General features: G+C 37.9%; 2 protein-coding genes across 2 annotated transcripts; one reads left to right on the top strand and one right to left on the bottom strand.

Moving 5' to 3' along the window:
* Positions 1 to 2563: 2563 nt before the first annotated feature.
* LOC139196899 (uncharacterized) lies at positions 2564 to 3463 on the bottom strand. Its single transcript, XM_070823252.1, has one exon. The coding sequence runs from the start codon at positions 3461 to 3463 to the stop codon at positions 2564 to 2566; it is 900 nt and encodes a 299-aa protein (XP_070679353.1).
* Positions 3464 to 3925: 462 nt separating this feature from the next.
* Positions 3926 to 13080, top strand: LOC139196898 (uncharacterized). The gene is made up of 4 exons (XM_070823251.1): positions 3926 to 3942; positions 8262 to 8282; positions 11186 to 12468; positions 12563 to 13080. The coding sequence occupies exons 1-4, from the start codon at positions 3926 to 3928 to the stop codon at positions 13078 to 13080; spliced, it is 1839 nt and encodes a 612-aa protein (XP_070679352.1).
* The last annotated feature ends 7193 nt before the right edge of the window (positions 13081 to 20273 follow it).

Raw genomic sequence — 20273 nt, 5'->3', positions numbered from 1 at the left:
CCAGATTATTTCAGCCCATACAATGATCGCCTTAATTTGATCCAGAGCATACCTCGTGGTTTGTTACTTGTTTCAGGCAACTTAAGTCATTCTAGGACTTTCATGTATATGTCAGTATCTAATTCTCCATATAGATACGCAGTGATGACATCCATAAGTCGCATGTCAAGCTTTTCTGAAACCACTAAACTTATTAAGTAACGGAACGTAATTGCGTCCATTACATGAGAGTATGTCTCCTCATAATCAATTCCAGGTCTTTGTGAAAAACCTTGTGCAATGAGTGGTGCTTTGTATCTAGCAATCTCGTTTTTCTCGTTGCGTTTCCTTATGAATACCCATTTGTAACCCACGGGGTTTACATCAGGCGGGGTTTGGACTACTGGTCCAAAAACACTTCGCCTTTCCAAGGAATTTAATTCTGCCTGGATTGCATCTTTCCACTTAGGCCAATCTTGTCTCTGTTTGCACTCATCAACAGAGTGGGGCTCAATATCATCACTTAATATGGTTTCAGTGGCTACTGCGAATGCGAACATATCATCAATGATTATTTCATTCTAATCCCACAATTCATTAGTACATGCATAATTTATAGAGATTTCTTTGCTTTCATGTACTTCTGTCTCTTCAGGGACATATGTCTCATCGAGGACATTTTCTTTTTCTGGAAGTCCAGAATCATGAATTGTGGATTTGTCATTCATTCTTTCTTCCTAAATGATTTCATTTGGATTCAGTTGTGCCCTTGTCTTTCTCTTTCGAGAGGCTGAATCTTTTGAACCTGGTGGTCTACCACGCTTCAGGCGTGCACCAGATGAATCATTCGCTACCACTTTATTTTCTCCAATAGGGACATCAATTCTAGCAGGTGCATTTGCAGCTGGTATATGCAATTTTGTCACTTTCATAGCATCATTAAATGCATCTGGCATTTGATTGGCAATGCTTTGAAGATGAACGATCCTCTTTACTTCATTTTCACATTAAATGCTTCGAGGATCAAAATGAGACAAGGTGGGAACAACCCATGTCAGTTGTTTCCGTTCTTCTGGAACGGTCTTTTCTTCCCCTAACGATGGGAAGACTGTCTCATCAAAATGACAATCAGCAAAACGAGCTGTAAACATATCACATGTCAAGGGTTCCAAATATCTAATGATAGATGATGAATCAAAACCCACATAAATTCCCAGTCTACGCTGAGGTCCCATTTTAGTGCGTTGCGGGGGTGCAATAGGCACATAAACAGCACAACCAAAAACTTGTAAATGTGAAATGTTTGGCTGATGTCCAAACACGAGTTGTATTGAGGAGTATTGGTGGTTGGCTATAGGTCTCAATCGAACCAATGATGCAGCATGTAGGATGGCATGTCCCCATGCAGAAACTGGCAATTTGGTTTTCATAAGCAGAGTGCAGGCTATTAACTGAAGCCACTTGATCAATGCTTCTGCTAAACCATTTTGAGTATGGACATGAGGAACATGGTGTTCAACATCAATGCCCAATGTCATGCAGTAATCATCAAAGATTTGAGACGTAAATTCACCAGTGTTATCAAGTCGGATTAACTTAATGGGATAATCTGGGAACTGTGCTCGTAACTTAGTTATCTAAGCAAGAAGTCTCGCAAAAGCTACATTCCAAGTAGACAAGAAACAAACATGTGACCATCTGGTGGATGCATCAACCAAAACTATAAAATATCGAAATGGTCCACAAGATGGTTGAATAGGTCCACAAATATCCCCTTGAATTCTTTGCAGAAATGATGAGGATTTAGCATCAACCTTTAGTTGTGATGGTCTTATTACCAACTTCCCTTGAGAACAAGCCTTGCAAGGGTTATCATTTGAGATAGCAATGTCTCTGCTCAATAATGGATGTCCATTAGAGTTGGTAATGATCCTACGCATCATGGTGGATCCTGGATGACCCAGACGGTCATGCCAAAGCATGTAAACTTTTGAATCAATGAACTTCTGGTTCATGACAGTATGTGATTCAATTGTCCTTATGTATGTATAATATAATCCACTCGAAAAACCACGCAACTTCTCCAATATACGCTTCTGGGTATCATTGGAGGTAATGCATAGATACTCCACATTTTCTGCACTTTTCGTTTCAATGTGGTATCCATTTAGACGTATGTCTTTGAAACTCAACAAATTTCAAGTAGATCGAGTAGCATACAATGCATTTTGTATGGACAATATTGTTCCATTTGGTAACATAATCTGGGCTTTCCCTGAGCCTTCAATCACATTTGAAGGTCTTGATATAGTTGTTACCCCTACTCTTGTAAGCATTAAGCTTGAGAAATACTTTCGATCATGAAGTATTGTATGTGTGGTTGCACTGTCTGCAAGACAAATATCTCCGCCATTTCTCATGTTATGAGAATAACCACAGTTTTTATCCATGCTTTCTGAGTAAATGGAATCACAGTTAACAAACAATTTATAACAGGAACTTTACATGCCACTTTTATTGAATCTGAAAAACTAGTTTTAGACGACAAGTTCAGCATAATAAAAGTACATCAAACATAAACGATTTAATCGGACCGATATACTTCATTCCCCTTTTCCATAATGAAGTCTGAAACATCGAGGTGAGTTGCGTCAAATTGCCCTGATAAATCAAACACTGGATCAGGTATATCCATTGGTTTAGCCTGGTCGAGAAAATTGGTCTCGACACCCTTCTCCTTGAGGGAGGCTTGATACAACTTCACCAGATGTTTTGGGGTACGACAAGTTCGCGCCCAATGCCCATTGCCACCACACCTATGGCAGGCTCCTTCAGAGTTACTGGGAGCATTGGTCATGTGAGCTTTTCCTTTGTGACGATTCACATTTTTGAAGCTCGGGCCAGAATTATGCCTCGGAACCTGGTTGTGAAACTGACCACCGTGGTTCTTGCCTTTCCTATTCCATCGACCTCGTTTGTGGCCACGTCCTCGTTTATGATAATCACCACCAGAGGATGTGGCGTTCACTTCGAGGGAAGCAGCATTCACTTCTGGGAATGGTGCAGATCCAGTAGGTCGGGAATTATGATTTTTCATCAGGAGCTCATTGTTCTGTTCAGCTACCAAGAGCACAGATATCAGCTGGTTGTATTCAGTGTAGCCTCGCGCTCTATACTGCTGCTGCAGGAGCACGTTATTGGCATGAAATGCGTTGTAAGTCTTTTCCAGCAACATTTCCTCAGTAATGGTATCCCCACAGAGCCTCATCTGAGAGGTAATCCTGAACAACGCATAATTGTACTCCGCTACTGATTTGAAATCCTGAATTCTCAGGTGAGACCACTCATAGCAAGCTTTTGGAAGAATCACCGTTGTCTGGTGATTGTATCTGCTTCTCAAGGCCTCCCAGAGAGCTAACGGATCTTCAACCGTTAAGTACTCACTCTTTAGTGCCTCATCAAGATGGCGGCGAATAAAGATCATGGCCTTCGCCCGATCTTGAGAGGATGAGCTGCTTTCTTCCCTGATGGTATATCCAAGATTCCCTGCTTCCAGATGGATCTTGGTATCAAGTACCCAGGTAAGGTAATTCTTCCCGGTAATGTCCAGGGCAGCATATTCAAGCTTTGCCAAGTTCGCCATTTTCTTTTCTGAAAGAAAATGAGATGTGTAAGAACTTGCAATAATATGTATTCCAAAAGGAATGTAATGTTAGAACTTCTGGTTCTTACAAATTTTTTATTTTGATCTTCAGGCCAAAATGATAAGCACTCTAAACTTCTAGCTCGAGATTTTCAGGGTGAATGAGAAGGGCGATTGTACCGCACCATTCTCATTGAAAGAATGTAACATGGAATGGGCGATTAGTCTGCACCACTCAAGTAGCAAGAAAATTGAAATACGTAGAGCAGGGTGGGCGATTATACCGCACCACCTAAAGTTGCAATGAAATTAAACAACAGGTAAATGTAAATTTGCAGAGCAAGGTGGGCGATTATACCGCTCCACCTGAAATTTGCAGTAAAAGTAGATCTGCAGTCCAAGATAGGCGATGATACCGCACCATCTTGGATCGCAGTAAGATGAAATTTGCAGTTCAAGATGGGCGATTGTACTGCACCATCTTGGATTGCAGTAAAATCAACATAAATAAATACTGGGTTAGTAATCAATATCCAAGCCAAACAAGTAATCAAAGATGTATGTAACCGCTAGTTGGAGAACTACAAGCAGGCATGGAGCAAATAGTTCGTCGCGAGGGTATACTGCGCAATTGAGGCAGAGGAAGAAGATGAACAGGAAAAACCTTAGAGGAAACTTTTTTTTTTTCGTTCGGCGGAGAGAAATGAGAGAATGGTTTCCCTTTTTGTTTAGTGAATGTAAATGAGACATGGTTATATTTAGAGACTCGTGCTGATAACGTGTTATATAAATGTAAAAGTTAGAGAGATAACCTTTATAGTGAGTGGACCGAAGCAAGGGTAAAATATCACACTGTAATTAAAACACAAGGAGATGGAAAATTAGGGGGGATGGATGATATTATTGATCTGTTTTTCCGTATCCTTTGATTGCATTCGAGTGCTCTATTTATAGAGCAACTCAAACAACCGTATTAATTACATATGGAAATTTACAGCATGTAACCTTTGACAAACATGATCTCCTGCATCCAAAGTCACTTTCCAATTTGCATGGTCATTGAAAACTGCTACCAATGTTTTCAGTTTCTACGTGGGCATTCAATACCCACTAGTATTTTCAACAATAACCACTGTTTTTTATAATTATTTCCTTGGTTAAGAAACGAACGACCAAGGTCTAGATAATAAAATGACTGATATATCCTATACACCGAAAATAATATGATTTAAAAAATAATAATAATTTACCCATGGTTTGGTTCAATATCCAATTATGAAACTCCTGAAGCAAAAAAAAAAAGGAACTTTAACGAAAAGATCTTGGTACTGTTCACTTTAATGAAAAACCACATTTTTACACTAAAAAATCAATCATGGTACTATTCACTTTACCCTTTATTTTGTCCTTATCGTTAAAACTCAAAGTTTTCAAGTCCTTTTCATTAGTTTTCCTAAAAAAAAAAGGATGAATCGATATCAAATCAATCATAATAGCTACCTACATTCCATAAAATTGTGCACCACAAACACCTACATTCCATAAAATTGTGCACCACAAACACAAGCTAATAAAAAGACTTGCAATCCTATAGAAAGACATTACGATATATACCTTGTGGAAAAAAAAAAATTTTGCTAAGAAGGAAATAAAGATATAAAATTCCTACCAATTATCAAAAAAAGAATTTCAAAAAAACTGGTTAACAGACGACATTTCCATTGAGATCCTAATTCCTTTTCATTGTTTAAGTCGTGTATCCCTTTCAATGAATGACTAAAAAGTGATCAAACAATTCAATTATAATATTTGTTACTTTGTATATAAGCAAAACATTCAAAATTGTATTGACTACCCATTCAATAATGAATTGATGAAAGTCCGTACAAGCGATGAAGCATGTGGTTTAATTCAATGTAAAGAGATCAACATTACCAGGGCTTGACATGCCGCGAATCAACCCTTTTATGAAAGGAAAGACAAATCTCCTCAAAGTGCTAAATAGAAGTAACTTGTCCCAACTTCCTTTCTCGCTTGCTTCTTGTTGTCTAGCTACTTGTCTCCTTTGGTCTCCTACTCATGACAACCAATATCTAAATGTCCACAATCAGTGACATGATTCAAACACACAAACAGTCTTTTTTTTTTTTTTTTTTTTTTTTTTTTGCAAAACTTGGTAATAAAAAATGTTGACAGTTCAGATTAAGATGGACTATGGGGAATTATTCATAACAAAAACAAAAACAAAAAAAAACCCTAATTTTGGTATAATGGAATGTTTAAGATTAAGATTGGTGTTTGCGTAATAAATGGTAATTTGATTTTCCACCATGATGTCATCATCAGACTCATCATATCGATCACACTCCATCAGTCGGTCTAGGGCAACGTGACAGACACAACCCCCATATCTCTATAGAGATTCTTGAATCTTTCATTGCTCCAACAGGTCAAGCATGCATGGACGGCACAAATGTACTTTCACCAACACGTACACAATGTCATGGAAAAGGATCCTAGCCGGATTCCTTTCTTTGGAATCCTGGTAATTCTGTGATCGGAATCGTTCATTATATATTGTACGGTTAATTTTCGTTAAGTATTATTTATGTTTAATTTTAAATTTTTAAGTTTAAAATGATTTATAATCACATAATATACTATAAACGATTCTGATAATAGAACCTCCAAAATTTCTAAGAAAAGAATCCCGCAAGGATATTTTCCCAATGTCAACATTGTGTTTCCTGTTCCCTTTGCAAAAATAAAATTAAAAAACTGGCAGGGCAACTTGGCTAGTACAAGAGTTGGGCGGGTGTTTCAGAACTGAAAAGGCTGCTTTTGTACTTTCAAGGCCCACATCAAAGGGGGTGACGATCAGCTGCATCTCCGCCTACATACTCCCTTCCCATCCCGACACGTGGCTCTGACGAATACGATGTTGTAACTGGCTCTCGGACTCATGTCGCGTGGGGAAATGGTAGTGGGGTTCGGATCCAGATGCCACTAATTGTAGGGCCCAAGGAAACTGCCAGTTGGGCTCACTACTGGTGAATTGATGAATGATGAAGTGTGATGTGATGGAGGAGAGTAATAATTTATTTTAAACAGAGCTAATTTCATTAAAAAATAAGATTACAACAAGGTTATGAAAGTCCACAGACAATCCAAATCAACTCAAACATAAAGAAATACAAGGCTAGTCCTAATAATGGAGTCAATAACAGCCGTAAAGGAAAGAAACCATAGACTTGAACAAAGGGACCAGTCACCTCCGCTTAACAGAGTCACACTCACACCATCATTGTGAAACCGTCACCATCGGGAAGAAGAACCAACGAACCCTTTTGACCAATAGAAAATAGGGGTGGCGAACCACTTGCGCTCTGAGGGCTCTCATAATCCTACCAATTAGTGTAAATTGCACTTTAAAAGCCACCTAAATGTAAAGCATGTCTCCATATGTAATCCAAGGAGGAAACACTCAATGAGCCAAGTAACAGATGCCGATGGGCAGTGATTCGCGACAAGGAACAACAATTGGGCCAAAGAAATCATGAACTTGATCTGAGACAAGAACTGCCATAAACTGAGATAAAGCTCAAAGAAGTTGAGACATAGCTCAAGGCAAGGTGAGACAACGCTCATAAGCAAACTTACCAAATCACATGGTCAAAATGGAAAGCAAGGAAATTAAAGAAGGAATGAACTGTAGAAAATTAAAGAAGGAAAGAGGGAAGGAAGTTAAACCAAAATGAGAGGCCGACGGCTAAGGTTAGGGTTTGTGAGAGAAAATCCTTCAGTGAGGGAGAGAGAAAAAGAGGGGTCACATAAAAAGTTCAAAATTTGAAATTTACGATCAGCATTAAAATCTCTAAATATGCAAATTTTAGATTGCAAGATTAAGTACCTAAAATCCCTTGACCTTTTAGTGTCATGCATTGTTCTAAAAATACCCGCCTAGAACCGCCTAGGCGCTAGGCGGCTGACCACAACCCCGATTAATGCCTAGGCATTTGAAAATTAAGAAATGACGCCTAGACTTCCTAAGGCGCCTGCCTAGACCGCCTAAGCACCCACCTAGCCCACCTAGACCTGTCTAGGCACCCGCCTAGGTTGTGACTCATTTAGACAGAAAATAGATAACTTTCATTTTGCATTTTTTTTTCAATAAATCGTAAGAAACTTCTTGCATACTTAAATGAACACACATTATTTCCTTATTCCCCATGTTTTCATTATGTTTCAATATTTCATAATATATATGTCATTCTGTTTTGTAGTTTATGATGAAAGTATATATATATTTCAAGTATAAGCAGACATTTATTTACACAAATATAAAGATTTACTTAAATCTGTCTAGTCCGCCTAGGAGCTCGCCTAGCCACCTAGGCACTAGGCTTCAACCCGCCGTCTTACTAGCGCCTAGCGTCTTTTAGAACCTTCATGTCAAATTGTTCTCAACCTTTTAATCATTTCAAACAAGTACTAACCTATTGAAAATGTCACATCCATTAAGTCTCAATTAATTTTTTGTCCAATTAACGGTCACCATCACCCCCTTCATGCCATCACCTCCAAACCAACGCACAACCACAAACTCCATCATATAACTCAAGCCGACAACATTGAGTAGGTCACAGAGGTTGCTGAAACAGTATGAACTGCCATGATGCGGCCACCACCATATTTTCATTGTCCACAAAAAAGAACTGGAAGCTTTATTAGCAAAAAATATGCGAATAAGGAAATCACATGAGCAGAAATAAGCTGCTTAAAACCCTATATGAATTCTTAATCCTCTTCTTTGTTAGGAGATCAGCCGAAAAATCAATTGAAACATAACGGATGTGACATTTTCAATAGTTTGGGTACTTGTTTGAAAATTTTAAAAATATTAATACCAATTTGGAATGACACTAAAAGGTCAGAAGATTTTAGGTACTTAATCCTAAATTTTAAATATAAAATTTAAATTTTATAGTTTATGTCTCACTTTGACATTTTTATGGTTTTTCTTTTTACTCCAATGTATCGAATTAAATTATTATTTTGTGATATTAATTATTATAAATATCATTTAAAATAAAAATAAAAAATTAATCAAATATATTTTATAATTAATTAAAAATATTTAAAGATGCTGTCAAAGTGAAAGCTACCAACAGTGTTCTAAAAAACAGCCTAGGCGGCCGCCTAGGCGCTGGGCGGTTTTGTTTTGTTTTTTTTATTTTTAAGTTTATTATATTCTAACTTCTAATTCAGATTCTAAGTTTCTTCCCATGCCCTGCAGCTACCCTAATTTCAGAAACCAAGAACTCTCGTCGACAGCCACTTCGTCGTTCGTCCACTTTGTCTCTTCTTCCGTCACCTGCGATGTCTCTTAGTCTCAAAAGGCCTATCAAATATCGATGACTCCGAGCTCGAGGTATGCAAATAATGTGGCCATTGCTTTCTTATTGTTTTTTTTCAATTTTCTGAATTGTTTTTGTTGAATGGTGTCTGCCCATTCACTATACGTTCATAAATTTAAGGTTGGTGCCCAAAATATTTGATGATAATAAGAATTAATCTTGCATGCTACATTGTTGGACTTTTAATTTCATAGTTATTGTGAAAAGTTTCATTCTTGGTTCATGACTGTTGACCTCATTTTCCAAGTCTGATAATTAAGGGGGGGAATTTAATGAAAGATTAAAGCAGAGATCCTAAAAGTTACACCACCTGCCCAGCAAAGAACATTTTCATCATAGCCCACTCGGTAGTCCGTATAGTGATTTGGATTTGTATGTGATTGATTGTTGCTTCTATTTTTTGTTTGTGAATCGATATGGAAGAACTCATGCTTCTGTTTTTTAGGTTGCTGGATACCTTAACAGTAAGGAGGTGGCACGGTTTAAAAGATTAATTTGGGAAGTACTTAACAAGGAGACTACAATCAGGTAATGCCTTTGCAAGTTTATAAGTTTTGACACATTTGTTTTCACAAGGATTTGGTGCAATGGCAGACTTTATGAGATTGTGACCGTATTGTATATACTATATATGATTCATATATGAATGATTGAGCTAAAGGTCTGGAAAGTACGAGGTATGTATGTATAGGTTACGGTAACAAGTTACAGTTGAAGAAAGAAAAGAATTATTGGAAATAATTGAAGAGAGTGGGAGAGATGTAGAGGTAATGTCCATGTATAATCTTTATAAAGGTGGTAAATTTTATATGTGGTCAAAGGATAAAAATCCAGGTTAGCATAAAATTCACCTCAAAATATTTGTAGGGGAATGGGGAACAATTGACAAACTTACTGGAGGTTCAAGTTTTATAGTAAGTTTGTGAATTGGTGGGGCTTGTTAAAAGTACTTGACTGTGAAGAAATGACTTGGATATGTGGAATACAATAGGTAGGGTTCTGGATTTATGTATTCCGTGCCTTTTGTCTTCAGTCGAATGAAGTAAATGGGGATCATTGCAGCTGTGTGTGGCTGTGTGCCTTACAAATCTGTCAAAATTTATTAGCTTTAGAAGGATGGTGATTTATAGGTGCTACTAGTTATAGTTGTGAAAATATTTACAGGGGTTGGAAAGCTGTTTATCTGCTGCGAGATACTTCTTTCGCGTATGTAATGAATTGTTTGATCTGCATATACTTCTTTTAAGATCCTAAGCACATAAATAAAACAACAAATTATGAATGTGTGCATTGTTCTCTCTAAAGTGTATGTTTGGAAGATTCATTTAGCTTATTCACCATTCTTTGTCGGATTCCCATCGCAATATCATTATCTGCTCTTGCTGCTAGCTTTGATGCAGGGGTTCTGACTCTGAGCCATTTTACTCACTTTGATGCATTGTTCTGAGCCATTGCAGTAGATATATTGATCTTGACATTGCATGATCCATTTTACTCACTTTAAAACGTTATGCTTCGACCAAAATAGAAAAACAAAACAATCTGAGTTGGCTTATAAGTTAAAATACTGTGATAGTTTTTTTGTGGGAGATTAAGACCTAAAAGTTTGTAATGTCTATTTTATATAAATTTTAGGATTGTTTCTTGTATGATGACTGGTACTTCATCTTCTGGAGCATCTACTGCAATGTCGTCCTCCTCTCAATCTGAAAATGTGTTGAAGCGTAGCTCGGATGATGTGGGATGTGAATATGGGATCTTGGCAAATCCTACAAACACAGATAAGGTGAAATGTAAGTTGTGTAACAAAATCATTAGTGGTGGAGTACATAGATTAAAACAACATGTAGCCAACATAAGGGGAAATGTAGCGGCATGCACAAAGTTTTCGGATGAAGATAAAGCCAAATGTAGAGCCGCATTAGAAGAAACAAAGGGATAAGCACAATGTGGAAGTGAGGGAAGAGGTGCAACTTCAACAAATTCAAGAAGAAGAAGAATACATTAAAGTGATTGGGTCAAGGAAAAGGCCTCGCACTCTTGGACCTATGGATAGGTTTGCATCCGCCATCAATCCTGATTATTCAAATGAGGGAAGTAAGAAGACTTGGCAACAAAACATCCATGATGCAATTTGGAAGGAAAGAGCACATCAAGTGGATCAATATGTGGCTCGATGGGTGTATGAAGCCGGTATTCCTTTCTATGCTATTGATAATGACAGCTTCAAGCGTGTGATGGAAGCGGTTGGTCAATTTGGCCCGGGTTACCTACCTCCAAGCCAATACGAATTAAGGGAGCCATTATTGAAAGAAGAGCTAGAAAGAGTAAAAAAGTCACTCAAGAAACATGAAGAAGAGTGGGCTTTGAATGGTTGCTCAATCATGACCGATGCTTGGAGTGATCGAAAAAGAAGAAGCATAATGAATTTATGTGTCAATTGCAAGGAAGGCACCATATCTCTTTCTTCTAAGGAATGCTCTAGTGAAGCACACACCGAAGAATATATCTTTGAATATGTTGACAAGTGTGTTGAAGAAATTGGGCCTCAAAATGTGATTCAAGTGATAACCGATAATGCTTCTAACAATATGGCGGCGGCAAACATGATGAAGAAAAAGAGGCCGAATATGTTTTGGACATCATGTGCCACTCATACTTTGAATCTCATGCTTCAAGGGATTGGTAATCTCCCTAGGTTCAAAGGAGTTATTGACAAGGCAAAGGCTTTCACCATCTTCATTTATGCACATCATAAAACTTTGGCATTGATTAGGAAGCATACCAAGAAAAGAGACATAATAAGGCCCGAAGTCACTAGATTTGCAACTTTTTTCCTCACATTGCAAAGCTTGATGGATAAGAAAAAAAACTTGAAGGTTATGGTTGCTAGTGAAGAATGGGAACAATGCAAACATGTCAAGACTACAAAGGGGAAAACGGCATATGCTACTATATTGAGTTCACATTTTTGGAGTGGGGTCTTACTTTGCTTGAAAGTATTTGAGCCTTTATTCAAGCTATTTCGAATTGTAGATGGGGACAAGAAGCCATCAATGGGCTTTTTGTATGGAGAGCTACAAAAAGCAAAGATGGAGATTAAAGAGACATTCAAGAACAATGAGGCCAACTATCAACAAATTCTTCAAATTATTGATGAAAAAGCTCGTGAGCGGCTTGATAGTCCATTGCATTTGACGAGCTACCTCTTCAACCCTTATTATTTCTTCAAAGATCAAAGCATACAACATGATCCAATTGTCATGGAGAGGATTTTTACTTGTGTTGAGAAGTTCTTCCCCGATAACTATGAGGTTCAAAACCAAGTGATAAACGTTGAGATGCACAAGTATAGAGTAAAAGAAGGTGGATTTGGAAGACATTTGGCCGAACTTGGATGCGTTGAGAATAATGAAAACTATAATTCGGGTATGAATATTCACATATGCTTATATTTTATTTATTAAATTTGAGTTTACTACTTATTTTTCATTACTAATTGTGTGCTTTTTTTCTTCATTAGTTGCATGGTGGTATAATTATGGAAATGGTGTGCCTCATTTGCAAAGGATAGCTATAAAGATACTCTCATTGACTACAAGTTCATCCGGTTGTGAACAAAATTGGAGTTCTTTTGAAGGTATACATACAAAGAAAAGGAATAGACTAGATACAACAAGGTTAAATAATTTAGTCTATGTCCAATTTAATGCAAGGATTATGAATAAGAAGAAAAGAGAGAATGAGAAGAAAGTGAACATACTACTTGCAAGTGAAGCTAGTATGGCTCAAGGATGGATTGTGGAGAGTGGTGATGAAGAACTTGAGCTTGGCTCAGGAATTGGAAAGACATCAAAGGTAGGTAGTTCCCTAGAGCCTAGGGGGAGTTCTAAAAATGTTGAAGTAAGAGAACTTCATGAAGAAGACTTTATATCAGATAAGGACATGGAAGAAGAAGAAGGAGATGATGAAGAAATTGAGTTCGAGTCTGACACAGAGAGAGTCTTGGAGGGATATGGTGAAGAAGAGTTTGATGCCTAGTAACTTTCGTAACTTGATTTTCTTTTCTGTTAGTGTCTGCATGTGTAGCATTCGAACATTTGACTCATTGTTGTTAATTATATCCTATAAAATGTATGCCCATCACTCGTACTCATTGATGTTAATTATGTGAAATGTTAGTGCAGCATTTGTACATTTGACTCATCTATAGTAGATTATGTGAGATGTATGTGTGTCATAGACTCATAGTAATGTTGGACTTGAATGTTTCCATAGTTCTAGTACAAAAGAAGTAATGGCGGACATACTTGAATGAATTAGTGTTTGATTCAAATGTACATGGCTTGAACCTATCAAGTGAGGTTTATTTCTTTTGCTTGCATTGTAATTTGTTTCCAGGTTTCTCAACTTTGTTCTAACTACGTTGTCAACATGGTGGAGTATTATTGCAACATTTGTAGTCTTCCCATACTTACAAACAATGAGAATGCTCATTGGACATAAGATTGGAAATCACATTTCAGTGGTTGCAAGCACTGCCTTGTCCTCAAGTATACCATATGATTATAAAATATGAATTACTTCATTTGTTGAAAGAAATATTTCTTTTGTACATTTTCTACTTGCTTTGTAAATGTCCATATGCACTTATTCACAGGATATACAAAAAATTACTTAAATCCGCCTAGGCGCTAGGCGCTAGCCTGCCGCCCGACTAGCGCCTAGCGTTTTTTAGAACCTTGGCTACCAATTAATGTCACGTTACATCAAATTTGACTTATCAATTGAAAATATTGTTGCTATTTTTACTGGTAGTACTAAGTTAAATATTGGAAATTATTATTAACACTTCAAAATTTTCATTTTACATTTCTTATAAGAGAATTTTTCTTTCTGATTATAGAAATTTTAGAATACTAATTGAGATTTTTAGACTACCAATAAGAATTCCTAAAATATTTTGACATTTTATTTAAAGATACTGTTATTGACTTTACCTTCTTTTAAGAATAGTAACATAAATATTTGTTCAACAAAAGGTACTTGGACTGGAAAAACTAATGTAGGGTTGACACGTAGTGTACGGTGGTTGTGGACACTACCCAAGCAGAGCAGTGGCTTAGGCAGTCATTAGCAGTACTCGTCCTTTTACCTCACCTTACCCATCCTTTTTAATTTTATTTGTCTTTTTTTGTTCCTCTCAGTTTTTTATTTCACATGTGATTTTAAAGATCCAAATGCACTACTTACTAGATATGAATATATATTTGTTCACGTGCAAATTTCAAGCAAAATACGTTATATAATTTGAAAATTGTGCGAGTACAAGATCGGATGTTTATATAATTATCTTTACATTAAACTCTACTTGTAAATCTAATCTGCTATGATACAGTTGAGTAGTATGACTCTTAATTTGTAAATGAGAGGTTTTATATTCGATTATCTTCAAAGAAATACATTGTGAAGTTTAACTCATTTTCCTACCTAATGTAAATCATATCGTATGTAGTCAAAAATCTAAAATGTGATGCATGTAACCACCTTGAAATTTTTGGGAAATTGATTACATGTTAACTTAAATTTGCCCACTTATTCTCAAATTTTTGTGCCAATTTATTTGAATATTAATTGTTTATGACTTTATCTTTAATCCTGACTTTGGGTTCACACCCTTATAACAGATATAGAATAAACACGCCAACTTTGGGAATTGTTAAGCTAGAGATTTAACAAGCTTGTTTTCTCCTGATGCTTTCTTCTTTGATTTATTTAATCAAAAGCTAAGAAAGCAAAGAAGGGTGAACGAGTAGAGAAGGGAAATGCATAAAATTCCACTTCGGTCCTAGTAATTTCATTTGAGGCGATTTACTAATATAGTCTATGTAGTTTACTAATTATTGTAATTCAAAGTCAATGACTTAATAAGGTTGTGTACTATTTAGTTGACTAATTTTTGTAATTCAAAATCAATGACTTGATAAGGTTGTGTACTCAAAGAAATTAGCACACGAAATCCACATGGTTTGATGTTTTAACACCTCCAAAAAGCTTCTAACAAATTAAGTAGAGGTGAACATTTTTTAAATTTCAAGTTTATGCAACTATAAATCTATAAGCACACCATGATGCAAAGTGAATGTTTAAACGCAATCATATAAGTGGTTGTTGACCCTAAAAACTATCAAGCCTACATGGTGCGCAGGTCGAATAATTAGTAAGCTAACTACGTCATTCGGTTATGTGCAGACGTGCCAACTCGTCGACCGAGCTCGGCCGAGGAGTAAAATATGTTGATGTTGCGTTGGGTGCGCTGCTAACTTCTGAATCTCGCGACTACGACCGAGGAAGGAACACTTTCGGCCTTCGGGTTCTAGAGCCTGAAGACAAGGCTGCTAGTTTTGTGAAGTTCAATATCGAATTTGGCTCTTAGGGTGCCGAATGTAGTAACCTGGTAACACCTCACTTCGCCGAGAAGGCTAATGAGATGACCTCTGCCAATAAGGATTTGAAAATCTTTCTCGACAGAGACTTGGATAGATAGCCAGTCGGCCTCGTCGCAATGCTGTTTATCCAAACTGAAGGTGCTTCCCGGTCAGCTGACTCTACGGCAACAGTGCTGTTTATCCAAATTGAAGATGTGTCGGCGGAAAAAGAAAATAAAAAAATCTTAAGATGTTTGAGAGGTTTCGTGTAGAGTGAGGGTTTGCGCAGGACAGTTTGTGTGTTGAGTTGGAGGTGATCCCAAAATGTCGTATGCCGCTTTGTATTTATAGGGACATGCCTTAATGAACACGCAGTGAAATTGTTGCCATGACTTGAACTACCAATCGAAATAAATAATATTCCTAGGAATATTTTTCCAAGGGAGCAAAGCCACACTTTGATGATTGCCGTCCACTTATGATAACCATGCAATCAGATCAATTTGCAAGCACACAGAACTCTTCCCATAGCATCCTAAATAACCATGCAATGTTTAAACCCATATTCACGTCCAAGTGCATGCATTACCAAAGTCTAAGCACTTTAGCCCATGTTGTGCTTTTCCCTTCCTTGGTAGCCTAATCTAAACAAAAGACTCCCTCTTCCACTCATTTGTACAGGTGCAGCCATGCAATGCCACGTTAATTACTCAACAATTGCAATATTTATTTTATTGAGCATTATCATATGCTACGGCTTTATCATCCAATTGTGTTCCAGATAATGGTAAGTCTAAATAATTCAATACTATTAAGAGATAATCATTATGATTAAAATCATAATATTATCCTTTAATAATATTGAGAATTATCTCAACCAATTTGTCATCCAATGGTCTAGAACTCAGCCCATTCAATGGTCTTGATTACTCGAGCCGATGAAGTAAAATCTGGTCCAAACATTGCCCCCCAGTTTCCTTGATCTTCGGCTTGTAAGCTGAATGGTTAAGGAAATTATGCTAGCCGAGCATTCATGAAACTAAGACATAAGCTTCGGCCTTTGGATGTGTTAATGGCCGAAATCTAATCACGGCCTAGAATTAACACTCTTGATGCTCTTTGAAGTCCAAAAACTTGAAGAAAATTGGGGAACAAAAAATGTCTCCATCAAACTCCACATGCACTGCCTTCACCGAATACACTGACAACTTTTGATTTTGTCCAACTCCATTTGCATGGCGCATGGCAGGTGGTGCGTTTAGGGTTTTATCACCTTTAACTGGGTCACCTTAGGATTTCTTCCAGCGCCACCTCATTGACATCCAATGCCAAGAAAAGGCAAGCCCACCGAATGGGAACTCTCACATCCAAGAAAAGGCAAACCACCGAATGAGAAATCTTCCACTGAGTACAGAAATAACTCGGCGAAAACAAATCACCAGCATGCCACCATCAAATTTCCTCATCCATGCTAAATTGCATTGGCATATATATAAATGCTCCACCGATCGAAAGAAAATCCACCGAGACCACTTGATTCTCGATAGCTCGGCCTCAAGAGACGTCACTCTCAATTCCACCGAACCCTCTCAGGTGCAAATAATTCACTTCAAATAACTTAATTCGCATGAATTAGCTCATTCTGGAAACACCTTACCGAGCACAAATACTTCGGTGATTTCTGTAACCTACAAGTGAGCATCGGTCGAGAGTAATCTAAAAACTACTGCCGAATAAAAACTCATTTAGCAGAAAACTACTATGGATCCAAATATCTCCACCGAGTTAGCATGGATGAAGAAATCGACCAAATATCCCTTTTAACTAAGTATTGGAATACTTCACAAACATTTGGCCATGCCACCAAATCAAAACTCCCCCGAATGAAGATTCTAAATAATTGGCATGCCTCTATCATCGCACCCTTGCTGCATATATTCAGATTTGACTTTTAAATCAGTTGTCACTTTCCTTTCGCAGTCGAGAATGAAAAACTCCACCGCCGAATATAAATCCATTCGGCAGAACATTGTTCTGGATTCACCCCATGGAAATATTAAAGCCATTTAAAGGCCTACCATCTCATAAGGGTGGCCTTTTTCTATTTGATTCCATCTACTGGAGTATACCAGAAAATTGTTATGGATTCACCCCATGGAAATATTAGAGCAATTCCACCCCTGTGGACTTTGCGCCAGCACCCAGCGCATTTATCCACTCAAATGAACAGTAATAGACTGGAGTGAACAGTAATAGGCCAAGGTATCTCCACCCCTAAAAAAATGCGCTGGCACCCAGCGCATTTATTTGGTGTGTTTTTTTTTTAAGTTTATTTCGGATAAGATTTTTAACCCATTTAAAATAAAGAATAAAAAAATAAAATAGTTTTAATCTCGTCACGCCACGTGTCATTATCTGAACGTACTATTTTGTGAATAGATTTCCGATATTATTTTCAACCAATCCCGACACGCCACGTGTCACTTCCGTGGTACAATAATTTAGCCAAGATTTCGATAAGATTTCGATAATTGAAATGTGGTGTAAAGGTGAAAGATGAGGGTTAGGTATTTATAGGAAAAAAAAATAACATTTTTCAATTATTTCTGTATTTTTTTAAAAATTTTCTGTATTTTTTAATAATTTTTCTGTATTTTTTAATATTTTTTAATGAATTTTAATATAGTTAATTAATCTGGACCGTTGGATTTGAAAAATATTCAAATCCAAGAGCCAGGGACTTGCCACGTGGCCAACGGTCATATTTCTGACCGTTGGGGCCTTTTTTTTTTTTTTTTTTTTTTTACTTTTTTGTAAAAAGAACGTGGACCATTGATTTTTGATCTGACGGTCCATGTTAAAAGTAAAATTTAAATTTTTTTTACCGTTGGAAATCCAACGGTCTAGAAAACTAGCCGTTGGAAATCCAACGGCACTGAGGAGGGCCACGTAGCCCCTATTCCGGGTTCTCCACAAGTGGGCTGACAAGCGGGCCCCCCCCGCCTGCAACCCGGTTCCCTACTCGCGCTTCTGCGCGCTTGTGCTGCACGCGCCTTCTAAACAGGCCGGTCTCTGGGTCTGTCCGAAATAGGCTGGCCCGTTGCCCAGCTTGGGCTGTGTCCCAGGCTCTTTCGCGGGCTGGAGCAACTTGACAAGGGGCTGGGCTGTTTTTTGGACTTGGTGCTGGGCAATTTCCACTGGGGTGGAATTGCTCTTAAAGCCACTTAAAGGCCTACCATCTCATAAGGGTGGCCTTTTTCTATTTGATTCCATCTACTGGAGTATACCGCTCGTTACCCCCAATTTTCTTAAGTATCGGCTTAAAAGCCGAATGGTTAAGAAAATATTTTATTCATCTTTTTTTTTTAACAAAAAAATAAATAAAAACGGCTGAATCATAATCAGGAGGAGGCCAACGATACTTATTCCAAGCCGAGATCTTTTTACATCAAAGTTTTCACTTTGAGTTTTTCCAAAGCCGAATAAAAGATCATCTGCAAACATGTTCGGCTTGATGAAAGATTCTTTATCATCGGCTGCCAAATGTGTTGAACAATTATTATGCCCCCCATGCATAATAATTTTGCCAATTTCAGCTTTTAACTCGAACAACTTAGCCGAACGGGATTTCTCCATATCGGCTTTATCACCAATAATTATATCAATTGGCGTGATTTTTCCGGCTAGGCCTATGTCTTCAATTACCATATCAATCGATGTGATTTTATGGTTTGAAGTCGTGTATTGGTCTTATTCGTCATTGGAACACTCCTCTGACGAATCATTTTCTGAGTCAATTTCTGGCTCAAAATCTTGAACTTTTTCTTCTAGGCCTACCACACTTTTAGTCTTGACCGAACAAACAAGTGGCCTACGTTCTTCTTCGGCCATCTTGACAATTTTCTTAGGCCGAATTTTGATTGTTGTTGGAGCGGAAAATTGCCCTCATCTTTTAGACAACTTCTCAATGAGTTTTGCTTTCTTCTTGTAGCAATGCTTTACTTGGTGCCAAATTTCCAATGGAACCTGATTGAAATCTTGATCTATCATGTGAACTTCGTAGTTTTAGCACTGGGTCCCACTGGGCGTGCCAAAATGTTGATCTTAAAAACTACCAAGAATACGTGGCGCGCAAGCCGAGTAATTAGTAAGCTAACTACGTCATTCGGTTATGTGCGGGCGTGCCAACTTGTCGGCCGATGAGTAAAATATGTTGATGTTGCGTTGGGTGCGCTGCCGACTTCTGAATCTCGCAACTGCGGCCGAGGAAGGAACATTCTCGGCCTTCGGGTTCTAGAGCCTGAAAACAAGGCTGCTAGTTTTGCGAAGTTCAATATCAAATTCGGTTCTCAGGGTGCCGAATGTAGTAACCTAGTAACACCTCACTTCGCCGAGAAGACTAATGAGATGACCTCTGCCAATAAGGATTTGAAAATCCTTCTCGACCGAGACTTGGATAGATAGCCAGTCGACCTCGTCGCAGTGCTGTTTATCCAAACTGAAGGTACTTCGCGGTCGGCTGACTCTACGGCAACAGTGCTGTTTATCCAAACTGAAGGTGTTCGCCGGTTGCCTTCATAATGCTGTTTATCCAAACTGAAGATGTGTCGGCGGAAAAAGAAAATAAAAAAATCTCAAGATGTTTGAGAGGTTTCGCGTAGAGCGAGGGTTTGCGTAGGGCAGTTTATGTGTTGAGTTGGAGGTGGTCCCAAAATGTCGTCTGCTGCTTTGTATTTATAGGGACGTGCCTTGATGAACACGCTGTGAAGTTATCGCCGTGACTTGAACTACCAATCGAAATAAATA

This window comes from Malus domestica, chromosome 06 (assembly GCF_042453785.1).
Source record: "Malus domestica chromosome 06, GDT2T_hap1".
Lineage (NCBI taxonomy): Eukaryota > Viridiplantae > Streptophyta > Magnoliopsida > Rosales > Rosaceae > Malus > Malus domestica.
This window is presented reverse-complemented; position numbering and strand designations above follow the sequence as displayed.